At 44.1% G+C, this 20449-nt stretch overlaps 1 protein-coding gene across 3 annotated transcripts in view; it reads right to left on the bottom strand.

Annotated features, from left to right (window-relative positions):
* The window catches only part of RIMS2 (regulating synaptic membrane exocytosis 2), a 690919-nt gene that overhangs the window by 249296 nt on the left and 421174 nt on the right, over positions 1 to 20449 (bottom strand). For 2 of the 3 annotated variants that reach the window (XM_066578099.1, XM_066578100.1), the window contains 2 exons: positions 11993 to 12057; positions 476 to 595 (listed from right to left, as the gene is read on the bottom strand). In XM_066578099.1, coding sequence (XP_066434196.1) covers positions 476 to 595; positions 11993 to 12057 — 185 coding nt within the window. Of the gene's footprint in view, positions 1 to 475; positions 596 to 11640; positions 11850 to 11992; positions 12058 to 20449 lie in introns of all 3 variants that reach the window. The other variant, XM_066578097.1, reaches the window with a different exon arrangement.

The raw sequence follows: 20449 nt of genomic DNA on the forward strand, positions 1-20449 counted from the left end.
CTAAGGCCGGCTTCACAGAGGTGTGTGCCCGTGCCTACTTTACTGTATTTTTGCGTGTGCATGTTGTGCATCTTTGCGTGCGCACTCAAGCATGCTCCCATTGATTTCAATGGGCAATTAAGTTGAATTAATTTAATATGTGCTATGTTACTGCGCAATACACACGAAAACAGAATATGCTGCATGATGTTTTGCGCAAACAAATTCCATTCATGGGAATGAACACATAGAAATCAATGGGTTTTATTCACTGTGTATTGCGTGTGCAAATTTTGCGGCAAATGCGCTCGTGTGAATAAGCCCTATAGCAAAAATTGCCTTTATTGCCCATAGCAACCAATCACAGCACAGCTTTTATTGTATAAGAGCAGTTTAAGAAATGAAAGCTGCGATGTGATTGGTTGCAATGGGCAACAAAGCCAGTTTTGATAAATGAGGCGCTGTATGCTTACTGGTTATTGTACCGGGCACTTACCTTCAGTCCAAGCATTGCACCAGAATCTCGGGGAACACTCCCATCTTTTAACCGCTTGTTTAATAAGATGCGGCCAATTAATCGGTCGCCATCTTTGGACGCTTGCCATGTCACCGGGTGCTGATGTGTGGCATAAAAAGAAGATTAGAGAGATGTTATTTTCAGAGATGACAGCAGAAGTACCCCCCGCTCTCCAGCTGTTGTAGAAGTACAGTCTGATCTCGCTGGCTGGGACATGTAGTTCCACAACAGCTGGTAAACCGTAGAGTGCATGCGCCACGTGTCAGGAAGCAGAGTAATGAGAGTCATTTAAAGAATGTGCCAAGAGGCTCCGACACGTCTCATCTGGGAGAATCTATGGGATTTTTTAAAGAAATACAGATTTCTAATTATGTAAAAAAAATATTTGGTAAATATGTAAGATTAATAAACTGAGATTCCAATACTTACAAGATGACGTACCTTCACCATTATTATACACGATCATACTGATGTGAAACCCTCATAACTCCCCTTTAGGCCGGGCTGACACGAGCATGTGGTAAAACGCTGCGTGTAACCGCTGTCTGAGCCAGCGCATCGCCACATATGGCAGCGATTTTTGACTGCGCAGTCTGACTTGTTCTATTTTTTACTCAGTCGGTTAGCAACATTGCATATAAACGCTGGACATACGTAATGTGATTGTGTATGTCCAGCGTTTATTACGCACCCATGGAGAGCAACAAGCCTCTATCACACATAATACGTGGTAAAATAGAACATGCTGGGTTATTTTTTAAGTGCGTATTATACACTAGAAATAGATCGCAGTACGCTCTATGTCTTCTATTACTCTGCGTACCGTGCAGCCGGAGCCCTATACTTTTGTATAGGCGGCGACTTCATACACATCCCCGCTAAGGAGTAGAGTGGGAAATGGAAAGAAAAAAAAAACACTGCGCATGTCCGTGTGCCTGTGATACACTCGCAGCCGTACGCGGTCTCTGCCAGCGGACCCGGGATTCACAAACACTGAGGACAGGCGGCCTAATACATGATGAAATAACGCTCGCCTGCACCTTATGACGCTGACATTTGACAACAATTGAAACAGAAACTCAAAAGGTTTAATTTACCAAAACTGTCTACCAGTAAGACGTCCTGCTCAGGCTGCTGAGGTAAAATGAAAGCAAAGCTGTGATTGGTTGTTATGGACTTGTATGGGCAATACAGATTTTCTGTTCCACAGCTTTCACAAGAGTGTGGTGCCCATAGCAACCAATCACAGCGCAGCTTTCAATTCTTAAGCTGCTGAGGTAAAATGAAAGAGACGCTGTGATTGGTTGCTATGGGCAACAAGGACCTTCTTACTATTGGACAGTTTTTCTAAAGGGAAACCAAAATGTTTTATTCTGCCATAGCCATTGCTAGGGTAATAAGAGACAAAAATGGCTGCCAATGGAGACAAGAGAACGTTTTGCATTCTTGATTTTCATGTCTTTCAGTCTGTTATTAGTGTGGAACGTGATTTTCGAACAAAGTTTGGTGAAGCTCCACAAAGCGGGCCTAAAATTTATAAATGGTACTACGATTTTAGGGGAAAAGCTTGCATCTAAGGTGACCAGACGTTCCAATTTGGGCAGGACAGTCCCACTTTGGGACCCTGTGTCATGCTTTCTGCTGGGACCCCAGCGGGACAGCCATTTATCCCGCTTTTGGAACATTTGTCCTGCTTTTGGGATGTCTGATCCCCATTAAAGTGATTACCGGATGGGGTACCACAGCTACCTGGCTGGTAACCACTTTGTAGCGCTGCAGCCGGATACACACAGTGACAGCAGTGTGCAAATTGGGGTCTTCCTCCCACCTCCTCTCCTCTTTGGTTCCGCAAGAGAGGAGAGGGGGGGGGGGGAGGAGGTGCTGCTGTGGGTACACACAATTACACTGGAAGCAGCACTGAGAGGAGCGACGGCACTGGGAAGACCAGGAGGAGGGTAAGAATATGGGTCTTAGGGGAGTGCTAATACTACTTGGAGTACTGTAGGGGTCACTTCTATTGCTGGGGCTGATATAGGGGAGCGCTAATACTACTAAGGGCCACTGTGGTTGTCACTATTACTACTGGGGCCACTGTAGGAGTCACTGTTACTACTGAGGCCATTGAGGGGGACACTATTACTATTGAGGCCATTATTACTATTAGGGCTGATATAGGGGACACTATTACTACTAAGGCCACTATGGAGGACACTATTACTTCTGAGGCCACTGTGGGGGACACTATTCCTATTGAAGCCACTGTGGGAGACACTATTATTTCTGAGGTCCCTGTGGGAGACACAATTATTACTGAGGCCACTGTGGGGGTCGCTATTACTATTGAGGCCACTGCAGGGGTCACTTTTACTACTGAGGCCATTATTATTTTTGGGGCAATATAGGGGACACTATTACTTCTGAGGCCCTTGTGGGGGACACTATTACTACTGAAGCTACTGTGGGGGACACTATTATTACTGAGGCTACTGTGGGGGACACTCTTACTACTGAGGCCACTGTGGGGGTCACTATTACTACTTGGGCCACTGCGGGGGACACTATTGCTACTTGGGCCGCTGAGGAAGTCACTATTACTACTGAGACTACTATGGGGGTCACTATTACTACTGAGCCCACTCTACACGTGGCAGCATACCTCAAGCTGACTTAAGAGATGTTTACACTTGGCGGAAATGCTGCAGAATGTCCGCAGCAAATTCCGCATCTAAAAAAATAGTCAAAATACGTAATATTGCTGCAGATTTTGAGTGGAAATCAGCTGCATACCTGCAGCTGATTTCATACTATGCGGCGGTCCTGTCATCTTCTGCGAAGGCTTTCCGCTGTCAGCGCTCCCCGGCTTCAGACTCCTAACGGCCTGGGTCAGGTGCGGAGCTGCTGGTTAGGTGATGCTGGTCAGGTGAGGCCACTACAGGCCTCTGGGAACTGCAGCAATGGTACGTATTTTTACTGTTCTTTGGATGCCGAAATGCTGCGGAATTTGCTCACTGTATTTTTTAAACGGTCCTGTATTTAGAGAAGGCCAGGAGCAAAATCATACGTTGTGATAAGCCCCGCCCCTGGCCACACCCCTCTTTCCCACTTTGACCCTGGGATAATCTGGTCACCTTAGTTGCACCTGTAAGCGAAAATCAGCAGGTTGTCCCCTAGTAACAGTGGAAATTGCAGAGCGCGTCCGCCCAGGTTTCACATGAAGTCCACTAAATCCACCGTCTGAACAAGTGGACATCCACAGCCGACTGTGTGGGCAATTCTGCACAAATGTGTGTGATGTTATCTTCATGGATTGTTACTGGCCCTGAAACCGAGCAAAGCGCGGCGATATTCTTTCTGTAAGGGTGTGCGACCTATAATGGAAAGCAATGGTTTCATCGAGTCTTTAGTGATGAAGCCGCCTTCCACCTTTTGGGTGCAGTTACCAAATGTAATGTCAGAATCTGGGGAGGGAAATCCACCTGTCTACATGGAGTGCATGCGCGACTGTGACCGTGTTTTGCGCTCTAACCTGTAGGAAAGTGGACGGCCCCTCCTTCCATGAAGAAATTTCCTACCTGGACGCTACGGATATGGCTTCTGCCGCAGCTCGAACAGGAAGTCCCAGGTTTCGTCTTCCAACAGGACGGGACGCCCCTCCCCACCCCCCATTGTCACAATGAAGTCCGAAGTGAGCAGTGACTACCAAACAAATGGATTGGCCGTGCAGGTAGTGACGATGGCGAATTTTTTCCTTGCCCTCCACGTTCCCTGGACCTTAGACCTCATGGTAATGGCCATATAGGTAAAACGCTGGGACTTTCACCATTGTTTGTAAATAGCGGGTCAGCTGGCAGAGATTGCATATGATTGTGAGTGTACTGCGCATGCCCACGTATCACACACACATGGTCATGTGCAGTGTAACTTTTTTTTTTTTTTTAATTACCCACTATCTTTTATAGCGGGGTTGCAAATGAAAACGCCACCCATCAGCAATCTATTGCGTATGGACAGCGTTGCATACACTGCCTATACATATGAATAGGGCTCACGCTGCGTGGTACGCAGAGAAATAGAGCATGCTGCGATCTATTTCTCATGCGTATCAACACGCAGTGTCTACATTGACTTTGACTCCATTCAACTTGTATCATGTGGCCATGCATCACACGCGGTGAAAAAACGGACATGAGCCTTTACGCCGTGTGATGTTTTTCTCTGGGGGACTGTTAGAGTCTACATGTCTCCTGTTACCCCCCATCATGATCTGTGAGAGGGCATCTCAGAAGCCATTGCATCAGTCAGTCGTGATCTGCTACAACGTGTATGGCAGGAACGTGACTACAGGCTCCATTTGTGTCCAGTGACAAAAGGGGGGTCACATTTATCACCTCTGATGGGGAAAACATTTTTGATGTTGTGCAACAAAACTTTTTGAGTTTCTCTTTATAGCAAATTTCTGTATCTAAGTATCTTAAAACAGGAGTTACGAGGGTTTCACATCGGGAAGATCATTTGTAATAATCTGCAGATTATATAGATCGACAATCTGCATATTCGGCACTGAGGGCAAAAACACACGTCCGTATGCGCAACTACGGTCGCTGCTATGGAGCATAGTTGTGCATAAACATTTTTTTGTGCTTGAACGTTTTTCAGCGCAAGATTGAATAAGATAGCGGAAAAATAATACCTAACTACATGAGGGGGATATGGGGCAAGTCCTATCCTTTCTCTCCCGTACTACCGTGTTTCCCCAAACATAAGGCCTACCCTGAAAATAAGACGTACCCTGAAAATAAGCCCTGTCCTGGTTTGGGGGGATTTTCAGGGGGGTTGCTTGAAATGTAAGCCCTAGTCAAATTACATTTTAAAAATTCAGAGCTCCGGCGTGCTTGCTTGCAGTCCTTAGCCGCTGACAGAAGATCGCTTCCAGATTCCGGGATTCATAAATCCAGCCTCCAGGAAGCAATGGCTCGGATTGGCTGGCAGTGTTCAAGAACCAATCAATGCGGCGCTTGCTTAAAAATTCCGATGGCTGTCCTTGGTTCATCGAGTGCTGCATTGATTGGCTGAGCAGCGCACGAAGAACCAGTCATGGCCATCTAGTTCTGGAGGCGGGATTTATGAATTGGCTGAGCGGTGTTCATTTCCAGTGGCGATAGCTATGTCTGCTGCAGAGTGATGAAATGTGTCCTCTGAGACGAACGCCGCTCAGCTACTTCAAAAATCTCACCTTCACAGCGTGATGGCTGTTGATTGGCTCTTAGAGCGCTGCTCAGCCAATCAATGCAGCGCTTGATGAATCAATCACAGCCATCGGATTGTTTCATCGAGCGCTGCATTGACTGGCTAGCAGTGCTTGAGAACCAATCATGGCAATGGCTTCCAGGAGGCAGGATTTATGAATCCTGGGACCATGAATCGATCTTCTGTCGACGGCTGAGGACTGCAAGCAAGCGTGCCAGAGACCAGTGGGAGGGCATGGACTGCAGCTGCTAGGTAAGCATAATAAGACATCCCCCGAAAATTAGACCCTGCGCCTCTTTTGGGGCAAAAATTAATACAAGACAGTGTTTTATTTTCAGGGAAACATGGTATTAATACACGAGAATACCAATAATGAAAACAATCAATGGTTTTGTTTTGTCCCGTTATGCGGTCGTGATTGTCAGGGGACAAATACATGCCCATGTGAAGAAGCCCTTACACACGTCTCTGTCGTACATTGCACTCAGTCTGCGCTACATCGTGGCATTTTCTTTAATTGACTCTCAAAATGATTAATAGTAAATATAAAGAAACAAGTAAACGCAAAGCAACGATTACACAAAATATACCAATCGGATCAGGAAGCTGGAAAATGTTTTTTTTTTACCTTGATTGGAATCAGAAGAGTCATAATGAAGGTGTTGATGTTGTTTATTATCGGGACATCGGAATATCAGTGGAAAACAGCTACAAGACGGAGAGTAACTGACTCTCTGATAGACTGAGACGACCATCAGAAACAACATTACAGGAAGGTACAGAGTTCCAGGCTCAGCATTAGGCCCTAGGCACAATGGTGACTTTTCCACCTGTGTGTAGTCCATTACAAAAATAGACTACACATGGGCGGCATATGATGCGATGCACACTACTGATACGCACATTTAATTCAACAGGCCGAGAAAAGATAGGACCATACTACGTGCGGGAAATATCAGGCAGCATCTATCTTCCCCCGATTATTTTCAAACTCTTGTGTTCTTCCTGCCGGCAAGGAAGGATAGGGCAAATTTTGTGTGCAGATCCATGCCAAGAAGTTGTTTGATCCCGGCATGATGAATTCTGCCACATAAGAATACCCTTTAAACCCTTTCCAATCCACTGTCTGACCTCTGAAGACATTACAATTTAAGGCTGTACAGCTCCGATGTTGGAAGACGTCCGTCGGGGTTCTCTTACTGTATATTGCCAACCTCTCTGCTGTCGGAGCCTATACAATGTGTCACCTTATGCAGTACTGCCTTTAGCCAGCATATAGCGCCATTGTGTAACGGCACAAAAAGAGCAAACCCCCTAGGAAAACCAGGATACAAATTGGATTGGAAAGGGTTAAATTCAGATTCTGTGTGGAAATTTTCCACTCCATGTAGATAAAAGTTTTTAAGTCTTGTCCACACAGCTTGTACAGTAAACGCTGCAGATTTTCCAAAGCATTTTTGCCTCAAGAAGGCATCCTAAGGTCACTTTCAAACAAGTATTTTTACTTATTTAGCATTTTATGTCCTCCATTAGATTTAAGCCCAGGACCCAGCACTGCAGGGTATCAGTGGTAACCACTGAGCCACCAATCTACAGGGTTAGCGAAATTAAATCAAATTAGATGAAATTTGGACAACGGCCACTTCAGATGATATAGTTATGCAAATCACGCTATAAAGCTGTATTCCCACGAACGTATATCGGCTCGGTTTTCACGCCGAGCCGATATGCGTCGTCCTCCTCTGCAGGGGGGGGGGGGGAAGGATGGAAGAGCCAGGAGCAGGACCTGAGCTCCCGCCCCCTCTCTGCCTCCTCTCCGCCCCTCTGCACTATTTGCAATGGGGAAAGGCGGGATGGGGGTGGGGCTAATTCTCGCCACCTAGCCCCGCCCAGTCCCAACTCCTTTCATTGCAAATAGTGCAGAGGGGCGGAGAGGGGGTGGAGAGGAGGCGGAGAGGGGGTGGAGAGGAGGCAGAGAGGGGGTGGGAGCTCAGTTCCTGCTCCTGGCTCTTCCATCCTCCCCCCCCCCCAGTAGATGAGGATGACGTATATCGGCTCGGCATGAAAACCGAGCCGATATACGTTTGTGGGAATGCACCCTAAATGATCAACAACATTCACAAAACGATGCTTTCCACTGCCGAATGCAGTTAATCAGCTGTAATCGCTACAACATACCAACGAATGCCCTCCTTTAGATCTGACACTGATGCAGTCAACCTGTAAACCTATGTGCAACATTTTTACTAAAATTGTTTTTTTTTTCATACATAGCGAGCACATCATCTGAAGTGGCTATTGTCCATATTTTGTCTCGTTTGGAGCAGTAGAGCGCCCTCCAGAGTGCTCCGGGTTGGGAAAGTTTAATTTTGCTAACCCTGTTTATATCTAGCAATCTCTATGATGAGATTATGGGCAAGATCTATACCAACAAACATTGATCCTCTGCTGCTGTAGACTACAGGATCATTGATTGGGAAATACATTTATACAAATTATATACAGGGCAATTAAAAAAAATGTTGTAAAAGTAAAACTTTTTTTTTTATACATTATTTGACATTCAACAGCCAGAATGACATGAAAAGGTAGAACTCTAAGTTTTTATTGCACCTTATAAATGTTCAATGTGGGCACCGTTGGTGACATGGCAGATGTAAAGCAGATAGTCCAGTTCTGCCCGGACATATCTTCTGTTATGGATTTCACTGCAGAAGCGGTGTGTTGTTTTAGTTCGTCTAGGGTCACGAACGACGTCCACGTGGAATATTTGTAAGGTGCAATAAAAACTTGAAGAGTTCTTCTATCTTTTTTTCTGTAATTCTGGCTGTAGTATGTCAATTTATGTAGAAATAATCAGCTTTACTTTTGCTCCATTCTTTTTGAATCACCCTGTATATGGAGCTGCAGCGTTAGATGGCAGATTTCAGAGCATGTCCCCTTTAAATGCCTCATGACCCTTCTACTTATTAGAGTTTAAAATAAGCAGGGAATAATCTGGTACACTCCGGAGAGTGGGAGTAATTATTACCATCCAACAGCTCTGCATAATTCTACTAAATTGTTCCAAAATGTGACTTTCTGGCTCCTAACCTTTTATTTGCATATATCAAGTATACTATTTGTGTTAGAAGCTTCTGTGCTACACTAAGGTGCACCATGAATATGTAACAGGATGCAAAACGTATCTCCGGTGTCCTCCTTTGTCTTCTGATGTCGTTAGAGATGTTTTCGCACAGAATTCAGTTTTACCTTAAAGGGGTTTGGGGACTAAAATATTTTTGACCTATCCTTAGGAAAGGTTATTAATATCAGGCCAGTGGGATCCAACTCCCGGCACCCCTACCGATTAGCTGATTGATGAAGAATCGGCACTCAGATGTGAGCACTGCAACCATTTCACTGTATACCAGACACAGCGCCAAACATTTTGAAGCCTGAATGCACATAAGCCGTGTGACCGATGGATGCAACATCACAGGCCAGACAAGGGGCCGCAACGCTCACCAAGGCTCACTTCAGACAGCTGATCAGTGGAGGTCCCATGAGACAGACCCCCACCAATCTGATACTGATGATCTGAGAATAGGTCACCAATATCTTAGTTCAAGAAAACTTGTTTAACAGCTGGTTCCCACTGGAAAGGAATACTTGGATGCCTTTAGGAAGTGACCTGCAAGTAGACAATATACTCTAATGTGTAATTCCATAATATGAATAATGAGACCTTACAGGGTTATTCTAGTGACACTACCAAGACATAATGAATATACTACAATATATAAAGTACTTGTTTTCTGCAAAGCGCACCTTGTATCATGTCACATGACCTGTCAAGAGAGATTGTCCTCAATCTTACCAGTAGACAGCAAGTCTTATAATTTACATGTTCTTTATCGACACAGACATTTGTGCCAATAAGAACAAATGCAACATCGACTGATATTGGTGGAAACTCTGGTGGAATAATGCAAATTACCTATCTATAGCAATTTACTTGGTTTGGGGTAGAGATCTCAGGGTAATAAACAACAACATATTGCAATACTAACTTACCTGGTGACCCACAGATAAGATTGGCAAGAGTCTTTGCTACCTTCGGGCTAACCTTGCATCAGTTCTCTTTACAACATGAGGTTTCATAAGGACAAGGTCTATTGAACAAAAGCTGTATGGCATTTCCTACTGCCTTCTAACAAGTAATAACCTCAGCAGCAAGATGCCGGAGACTCCTTCTGATCTTACCAAACTCTGCTGCATAATTTAGTCACGGTGTCCTTCAAGAGTTGAGTAGACCAAGCAGTTTTTCTACTACTTCTCATTTGTCTCAACCCTGAAGAACAATTTAATTGTCCATAGTATATTATGGGTAAAACCACCATAGTAACCCAATAATTCCCAGGCTGTCTCCCTCTTCCTGTATTTTGAATTCATGGTCTTCTGGATTGAAGTGCTCCACTAACAATATACGAATATACGTACATTTAGGCTCCATATAACTTCTGAGTCATACAAAGGCCTCCGGCATACTAGCAACACATGTGGGTTGCGCCCCAAAGGCTGGGGCGCAACTCACATCGGACTGCACATGGACACCAGTCTGTGTGCTGTCCACCTTACATGGACACAGCAGACTGACATGCACTGGATGTCCCTATTTCTTGTCCACGAAACAGGCAGGAATAGGAATAGGCATTGCATCTAATGATTAGCTTACAAACAATACAAAAAACATCAGATGGAGGATTGTATGGCAGCAAATAGTGTCCCATATGGCTCGACACTTCACATCTAAATGGGACTCCTACAGGCCATACACGCTCCTTATTGTGTGCATAAGGCCTAAGATTTTGAAGAGGATCTCAAATGAGATTCTATCATTTCTCATACCTAAACAATATTGCTGTAACATCGTTTTGACGAGCACCATTTCCTAAATTTTGTTTTATTTCTATATATTATTCTTTTCTTTTGAAAGCATCCAGAAAACTTGTTTTCTACAGAGTGAAAGTCGCCATATCCTTGTGTGGGGTAATTGATGGGGGCACATATATTTTGTGTAATCACAGCTGCTTCATTAGCTTACGAGTTCATGCTCCATGCAGATTCCACATACAGAGAGAGCACATTAAGAAGGCAAACACGAATGTCATGGCTCCCGACACGCTAAAAAAAGCAAAGAAATAAACTGAACGGAGACCAACACGCTACAACTCAAACCACACGAAAAACACTACGACAACAAATGAAAAGGACGGACATGACATGAAAGTGAAAGGGAAAAAAGAAAAACAACTTTTCTGTACAAACAGACCCAATTTTTGACATTTGTATTTACTTTTTTTGATGTATTTTATATATATATTGACTTTTACCGGTTAATGTGGGATTAGCGCTAAAAATTAGCCAAATCAAACTGCATCCTTAAATGGCAATAAAACTTGCTGAAATGGAGAAGATATCACATTCTAGAATATGCAGTGAGATGAAAAGGAAAATTTCTCTGTGCCCGACAATTCTCATTCTTGCATTGCCAATGTCGGCAATACAAGAATGCGCTGTTTTTGTTTTCTTTCTATTATTCACGTGATTTTCTTTTTGTTTTATGCTTTTTTTTTATTTTGTTTTTCTTTTCTGCACCTTAAGAAATACTACAGTGTCTAGAAAACAGTACGGAGCTCATTCAAAGACAGCAGATGCAGCTCTCGGCTTGCCGGCTAGGGCCAAAAATGTGCAGAGTGGCTCAATGGCTGGCAGATGGCTGCGACTTCATACTGCAGTCTTCAAATAAGCCCCCTGTCTCGTTGTTAAAAAAATGTTTTAATTAAATGAGTGACAGAGAGCAAACGAAGACCAAATGAGCAGATCCAAATGCAGGCTTTCCACAATGTCAGTACCTTCTCACTATGGCTATGCTCCTCGTTAAGGGTGGTGCTACTACACGTATCTACCCCAGAGTCTTTTATCTGAGGTTCTGACCATTCCAAATCCTCTTCCAATGAGTGGGCTCCAAAGCACACCATTTTCTTTTGTCTTTCAGACAAGGTGTTAGAATCCGACAAAACTGCCTGCTCACTAGTTTTTCTTTTTCCCCTTTGACTGTCCCCTACAAGTGTGGGATAAAAAAGGATATATATATATAAAATAAAGGAAAAGAAAACATGCATAGGTAGAAATAAAATGTAAAAAAACAAAAAGGAAGGTGTGGATGGTGAGGAAACTGAATGTTAGGGCCCCCACATGTCTCACCAAAGACATTGGGGATGCCTCGCTGCTGTGCCAAGATGTGTGCTCCATCCAATACTCCATGTCACCTGTGAGGGTCAGACAGAGAAGATAGAGCGGTAAAGGAAAGATGAGGAAAGATCAGACAAAGGCATAACATGACAGTCTGCTTATCGTTCTGTCTTGTGTTCCGCTTGTCGTTTCTTTGAGGTGAGGATTGAATTTTTATTGCCACAATACCCTCTGAGCAAGGCCACACACTACAACACATGAACGTATATAACACATCAAGACAACACATCATTACATATTGTAACACCCAATAATACAAAGATTTCTACATTTTGGCAAAACCGGTTGATAGCACATTGTATCTTCTAGGTGCTGGAGTAGGGTCCTATCTCGTAGACTTGTAGGGATGCCAAAGTTCATTACATGATATTATTCCATGTAGACGATGCAAAATGACATTTCGGTCCTAGAATAACAAAACTTTCTAAAACATGATTAACGCTGGATGTGAAGAAAGGCTACGAATAGATCGGCCTTTACGGTGAAGAACTGGCTACCGGTTGTAAATTTTGTCTTCAATTCAAACAAGACAGGCTCACACCATTGACAAGAAATGATGGGGAAATCTCAGCTTCTTCTCCCTCTTCCCCTCGCTGCATAGTCAGAGAACATGCTCACAACATTCTCCCATAGAAGTCAATAAGTTGTTTTCGCAATGTTCTTAGGCCTGGTGGTTGCTGATTTGCGATCTATGAAGATTAGGCAAGATTGGCTTACGCCATAATCATGGACAGAACATAGAATAAATGTATATAATTAGAAACTAAAACGGTTTATTAAAAAATGTGCTTTTGCACACAAAGCCTAAAGAGACTCTGTCACCTACTTCTAGCCCTCTGAGTCCAGGGATGTAAGTGTTATACTTACCTCTGCCATTGTTTCCTCAGTGTGAGCATTGAAAGCTGTCGCTCAATGCATTGGGCGGCACACTAAGCAGTCCGCCCATTTCTAATTTTATAACGGGTGGATGACTTAGCAGCACCACTCAATGCATTGCAGTGGCGGCTTCCAACGCTGACAACAGGCGGGGAAAGCTAAGTATAATACTTACATCCTTGGACTCAGCGGGTCACCTACTTTCACCTACATAAACTTGGCTTATGGGCTGAAAGCAGGTGACAGAGTCTCTTTAAAGGGGTTGTCCAGTTGTAAACTATTAACCCTTTGCAATCCAATTTTGGATTTAGGGTTTCCTAGGGGGTTCTCTCTTTCTGCCATTATACAATGGCGCCATCTTCTGGCTAGAGCAAATATTGCAGTATGTGACATGCCGGAAAAGCCCCCGACAACAGAGCGGCCAGTAATATGTATTTGCAGAATTTGGCGCAGTTTTTTTGTGCAGTCTTTCACCCTTCGAGATTAATTTTGAGCACAGTCAGAAAAGCTATTTCATTTTGGTGCATCTATGCGGTTTTTGGCACAACTAAGCATTCTTTTTGGCGCATCTCTGGTCATTTTGGTGCTCGCATTGCCCTTCTCTTTATAAACTCTGCAAACCGTTTTATTATTTTAGTGGGATATCATTCTGTATAGAGCTGTGAATCCAGACCCTCAGACCCTCGGTGTAAATATCACCTCAGCATGCGCTCTCAGGTAGATTTTGAACAAAGTCAAACAAATTGCCATTTTGGTGTCTATTGAAATGTTAGCGCAACAGGCATGAAATTGTGACGCACCTCAGCTTCTTATATCTCCTCTACTGACTTTTTCCTGGCCTGTGTGCGTTTCATTTGCAAACTTCATCAAAATCTGGCACATTTCGAAATTGTTTGGTGCATCTACTTGTTTTTTCAGCACTTCTAAATATTCACCACATTTACAATTGTCATTCACCTCTTTAATAAATATGGGATGGATTATATCTGTTGGGAACTTGTGTAAGATCGACACAAATTATGCCTTTTATTAATAAATAAGCCCCAGTGTCTTCATTTACATGGCCAGGCTTAGCTACATGAACCCATGTGGTCACACAGGGCATTGGCCACCAGACTGTAAGCGGGCACCAGGCCAATTTAGGCTGGGGGTTTCTCCTGTCCAGATAATCTTTTTCCTGTGTGCAGCAGCATCTTTCGCAGCTCCATTAATCATCCTCCTCTGGGCTCTATCTGCTTCCTACTGATGTTCTGAAGAGCTGCTGTCAGCTCATTGGCGCCCCTCTAACACAATGGTTTAGTTCTGCTACTGTATTTAATCTCTAACATAAGCACAGCCCCAGAAACAAACCCAGTATAAATACAGCACCAGAACCAAGCTCATAGCATAAATAAAGCACCAGAACCAAGCTCATAACATAAAAACAGCAGCAGATCCAAGCTCATAACATAAATACAGCAGGAGATATAAGTCATTGTATTGCAGGGGTGCCAATTGGCTGACAGCAGTGCTCTAAAATATCAGAAGGAAGGAGACGGAGCCAGGAGGAGGATGATTCATGCAACTCCGCAAGACACTGCTGCATGGAGGAAGAACATTATGTGACCAAGCGAACCTAAAGGAGTGATCACCCCCACCTAAATTCGCTTGATGCCCTCCATACAAGCTGATGACCGGAGCCCTAAGCTACTGCATGGGTGTCACGTAGATAAGGCCGGCCATTGGCAGGCTGCAGATATCTGCATAGCCAGGTGTGTATAGAAAATTTAGAAGGGAGAGCACTATGAAATCAGCATTCATTCTCAGGGTCAGTGAAGGACACCTACCAATCAAGTGATGGTAAATCCTAGTAAATGGGAATACCCCTTTAATTCAGATTTTGGTTTTCTAAAGCACACAGCCCCTTTAATGTAAGTATACAGATAACCATAATCGGCGTCCTACAAGGCATTCATCAGTTCTCCTTTTATGCTGACTGTTTCTGATAATCCAACACCTGGGGCTAAATGATGGTTTACTCTGATGTAGTCATTTTACTAATAATTTCTCTTAATTAATGCTTTCCTCTTCCTGTATATGTTTAATTTCCCCACACAGTCAGCGCTTGTACGCCGCTTCCTCATGGGAGCAATATCTAATATACACTGAACAAGTTTGCGTTTAAAAGCTTTACATGTTCAACATGAAAGTGTTTAGGACTTCGGCAGCGCGGTGCGGGAACGCAAGGTATCGGGGATGTCTGCAAAATATACACACGGCAAATCCGCGAATTACATAATAACCCTCTGGGACACGCCAGTTTCCTCAGTAAACCTGGTTATGCTTACTTAATAAGAAAAGCGAAGAGCTTATATTCAACTGTGCAGAAATCAGAACAGACGTAGAACAGGCACAATTTTCCAAAATGGGTTCACATATTTCAGTTGTGTTATCAAGAGGCGTAGCTAAGAGCTTGTGCCTGGATGCAGAAGTACAGCATGGGGGCCCCTCCACAACTCTCCTCTGCATCGTAGGGTCTCTTAAGGAGCTCATCGATCTAACAGTGCAGACGGGGGCATTGCTAGAATCTTACAAGATTAGACATAGGCTAATTGTAGGGGGCCTCAATGCAAAATCTGTATCATGGCCCCCAACCATCTATGTAACATTTATAATACTGGTGCTTTCTTAAATGACAGAGGGGCCTTTGGGCCCCCTAATGCTCCAGGGGCCAGGTACCGACTGCTACCTCTGCGGCCCCTATAGCTATGCCCCTGACTGATGCACAGGACAGCAAAAATGCTTCCATAAAAAATAATGGGATCACTTCTGACGTTAGTTTCTCTTTCCAGAGCAAAACATGCAAACGTCACCTGACACACTTATACCACTAATGTGACTTTTGGGCTTAAATGGGTTATTTAACCACAGACAGTCTCTTTAGGGTAAGGCCTTACACGGAGGTAAACTGTATACAGATGAAAACTGCTGTTTTGTGTGCAAAATCTTCCAACTGTTGGCAACTGTGGGGATAGGATTTTGGTTGTGTGCTGTTTACAACACACAGGCATCCTATTCTATCACATGGTATCCTAGGCTCAGTCGATAAATATAGAACTAGAACCAAGTTGATAACAAAAATACGGCACCAGAACCAAGCTCATAACAAATACAAAAGCAGAACTAAACGATTGTGCTGCGTGGGCACGATTGGCCTGAAAGCAGTGCCTGAGAACCTCAGATGGGAGGAAACTTTTACTATAATTACAGCATGAACCAATCTGACTACAAAAAACAATACTATAATCAAACTCATAACATAAATTCAGCATGAACCAACTTCAGTAAATAGATGCAGCACCCAAACCAAGCTCATAACAGGAGGAAACTACCTCAACAAGATGGTGCCATATGGAGGAAAATGATCATCTGGCCAAACGGTCCTAAGGGGGCCAATCAACCTTGTATTAGCTGGTGGGCGGCACCCTGTGCGGCTGCACGGATAACATGTAGCTAGACCAAGGTAACCCCTATAAAAGATATATTCACAACGCCTATGGATAATTTTTACCGACTATGGATTTTGTAAAATGCTGGCTGTTGTTTAGCCGCAGTAAGACACAGCTATAGTGAACTACTAAAGGATCAGGTTTTTGTACTCTTTCACCCCCATGCTTTATACTGCATTTCTGCTTATTTCGATTGGCTGCTGCATACAAGAATATTTTGTATCTATAGCATGCATTATCTTGGATAGATTCTTTCAGTTTACATGAGTGCCATAAGCTAAATTCATAGGAGCTTGGAAACTGAGTCCAGGAATGTATTATACTTACCTTCCCTGCTGTTCCTCCGCTGTGTGTTTTGAAAATCACAACTGAAGGAATCTGGTAGACTACTTGCGGGGAAAATTTAGGGTCAGCATTTCAGCTTCTGTGAAACCATAAGTTTAGCTTAGGGGGGCTCAAATGAGCTGACAGACTCCCTTTAAGGTAGGTATCCACTGCAAGGCAAACATGCGCCATCAGATGTTTTGCACCATTTTAAGCCTCTGAAATGAAGTAGGCCAGTGGGAAGCATCAAGATCTACCGAAACTATTTCTTTACAAGAACTAAACAGTCATTGCATATTGTACTGATAGTCTGATAGTATTAAGCTTGTGCAGAAAGAAGCAAAATACAATAGTAGCAAACCCACACCAGAACAGCTCAGTGATGAAGTACTGTAACAGAACAAAACTCATAAAAAGAATACAGCACCAGAACCAAGCTCATAGCCTAAACAAAGCACCAGAACCAAGCTCATAACATAAAAACAGCACCAGGAACAAGCTTGTAACATAAATAAAAGCACCAGAACTAATCTCATAACTAGAGATAAGCGAGTAAACTCGCTAAGGCACATTACTTGAGCGAGTAGTGCCTTAGCCGAGTATCTCCCCGCTCGTCTCTAAAGATTCGGGGGCCGGCGGCGGGTGGGGAGCGTCGGGGGATTTCGGGGAGAAATGGAGGGGAGATCTCTCTCTCTCCCGCCCGCTCCCCCCTGCTCCCCGCCGCAACTCACCTGTCACCGGCGCCGGACCCCGAATTTTTAGAGACGAGCGGGGAGATACTCGGCTAAGGCACTACTCGCTCGAGTAATGTGACTTAGCGAGTATACTCTCTCATCTCTACTCATAACATAAAAACAGCATCAGTGCAACATTTATAACATAAAAACAGTACCAGAACTAAGATCATGACATCATTACAGCGCAGACTAACTTGAGTACATAGGTCCATTATCGGAACAAAGCTCATAATATAAATACAGTAGCAGAACTAAGAGATTGTGCTGCGAGTCTGCCAATGGGCGGACAGCAGAGCCTCTGAATATCAGGGGGAGGAGATAGAGACAGGAGGAGGATTATTAATGTAGCTCCACAAGATGCTGCCGTACAGAGGAAGATCATCTGGCCATGTGGACCTAAGGGGGTGATCACCCCCAGCCTATGTTCGCTTGGTGTCCTCCCTGCAAGCTGGTGGCTGGCGCCCTAAGTTAAGGCCTCATGTCCACTGGCGGACACTGCGGGTTCTCTACTTACCCATCTGGGTCTTCTTTTTCTCCTCTGTGGATGTCTGTGGGTGCGCTGCCGCACATGCTCAGTGGAGATTTGAAAAAAAAATCTATTTAAATTCAATTGCGGACAGGCCACGGATTCGACTGGTTCCACTGACTTCAATGGGAACCGTCCGTTTGGGATCTACAGCAAAATGGAGCATGCTGTGATTTGTTTTCCGAACCAGAAGGTCCGCAAAACAAATCGGCATGCTTTAATAAAGCTGGGGACGCCCATGGTCCCTATTGCAGTGTATTTCCAGGAATCCACTGAAGTGGTTGCTGCTTGTCTTTTGGGGGTTATTTATCTTGTATGGAGTTCTCCTCCCCTGCTCCAAATTAAAAGTCTGAGTATATGGTTCCCCTACTAGCTTGATAAAGGATATAGTAGTCCGAACCGTCGCTATCATCTTTAAGCTATCATCTTTGAATTTTCATTAGACTGCATACCATTTTTCCATGAATGAACCACTGATTTGTAATAAAGAAGCATATATATGAAGTCTGTGGAGCAGCCTTTTTTCTTTTTTTCAGATTTTGCGGATTGTCCGCACAAGTGCGCCACGTGGATTCCACGATTCAAATCCACCTGTTGACATGAGGCCTAAGGGCTCTTTCAAATAGCTGTAGGCATTTGTATGTGCGTCCGCCAGGGCCGTAAAAACGATTGAACGGATGCACAAATCTAAAGTTTGTGCGCCCGTACAGTCTACACAGGCCCATCGCATTTACGCCAAGGCCGCAATGCTGTTGGGCGGGGGGAGACTGTTTAGCTCTGCTAAGCCGTCTCCCCTTCGCCAGCTCTCTGCCTTTCTCCTCCCCTCCAGCTGTTTCCAATAGACGTGGTTGCAATGGACGTGGGTGAAACTAAGCTCCCGCCCCCTCCCTGCCCCTTGTCTACAGCCAGCAATGGGAAGGGACAGGACAGAGCTTAGCCCCGCCCTGTCCCACCCCCTCCCATTGCAAACAGCCAGAAGGGAGGAATGGAGGAGGAGAGAAGGGGGAGGGAGTTTAGCAGTCACGCTGCTAAATCCTTCCCACCTCCCTTCTCCAACAGCTCCCATAGGAGTCTATACAGCGGCGTATATATAGTTCCAGGACTATCTTTTCTGCCTGATGTAAAAGTGCCCGGCGCTACATTGGCCGGCCGGGCGCTTTTACACTGTGTGATCTAATGTATTGGAATCCAATGCATCAGATGGTAGCGTATATCGGCCGGCCATGAAAATGGCGGCCGATATACGCTCGTGTAAATGAGCCCTAAGGCTGGCCATGGTTGTATATATTTCTCTATGTTTATGATCAGGATCTGATTCAATTAGTAGACGAATGAGAAGGACTGAACCTATGGGGGGGTGCTGGAGTAGGAGTCGCACCTAGGCCTGAGGGAGGATCTTGGGAAATTAACCTCATTACTTCCAATAGGGAAGGCAAGGATGAATGAAAAATAACCATCTGCTAGAAAAACACCTGGAGTATGCGGGTATAAATGAAGGAGAAGCTCCATCAAATCTAAATTCATGTAAAATGTATGAAGCCGGTTTAGTAAATGGTCAAAGTTAATCTACACGGTGAATGTTGTCCCTTCGGTGTCTTGCAATTTTCTGCCTCCTTGTGATCTGATTTGCAGTGGAGACACAATGTAATTGGCTGTAACATTTCTTTTTCTGGGAAGGCAGATTTTCCGAACACTTCAGCTTACATGAAAGGTATTTGGTAGACTGGATTTTGCGGTCTATCATTTCCTGTTCACTTGTGTTGACCTCATTCAGTCAACTTAGCTAAACTAGACACCATTTCACATCTTTTCCTCTGAAACCGAAAATTAAGAGATATTAAATGAAAATCACTCAGTTCATCTTGTTTAAGTTTTTTTTTTCTTCAAAAATCGTCCAAAAATAAAAATCTTCACTACTGTGATAAGGCTGTATAAATGTAGTTGTGGTATCAGCAAATCAGGTAATAGAGTTGTAATTTATATATTATGTTTTATGAATATTCAGATTTTTGGGAGTGGGAGGGATATTTATTTTTGGTCTTACCCCCTAGGATATTAAGGCAGATGGTGATAGATGGTGAATCTTCAAAGATTAAAGGGGTTGTTCCATTATGAGATATTAATGGCCTGTTAGGATAGGCAAGCAATAGAAAATCCGCAGGCGTCTCCCACCGGTCAGCTGCTCACCAGGCCACAGTTCTGCCGGAATCAAACAGCTCTCTTCCCAATGCAGTTGCCCAGCCTGGTATTGTAGGTCAAGTTCCCATTGAAATGAATAGGAACTTATACTGCAATACCAAGCGTGGCCGCTGCAGTGAGAATGAAGCTGTCTACTTCCTGCAGAAATCAGTTCAGTGCCCAGGTGCAACAGCCCGACTGGCAGGAGGTGAGCAATGCATCCCAGCCGATCTGCTATTGATGGTCTATGCTGAGGATAGGAAGGGAGGAATCAGACACA

This window comes from Eleutherodactylus coqui, chromosome 9 (genome assembly GCF_035609145.1).
Source record: "Eleutherodactylus coqui strain aEleCoq1 chromosome 9, aEleCoq1.hap1, whole genome shotgun sequence".
NCBI lineage: Eukaryota > Metazoa > Chordata > Amphibia > Anura > Eleutherodactylidae > Eleutherodactylus > Eleutherodactylus coqui.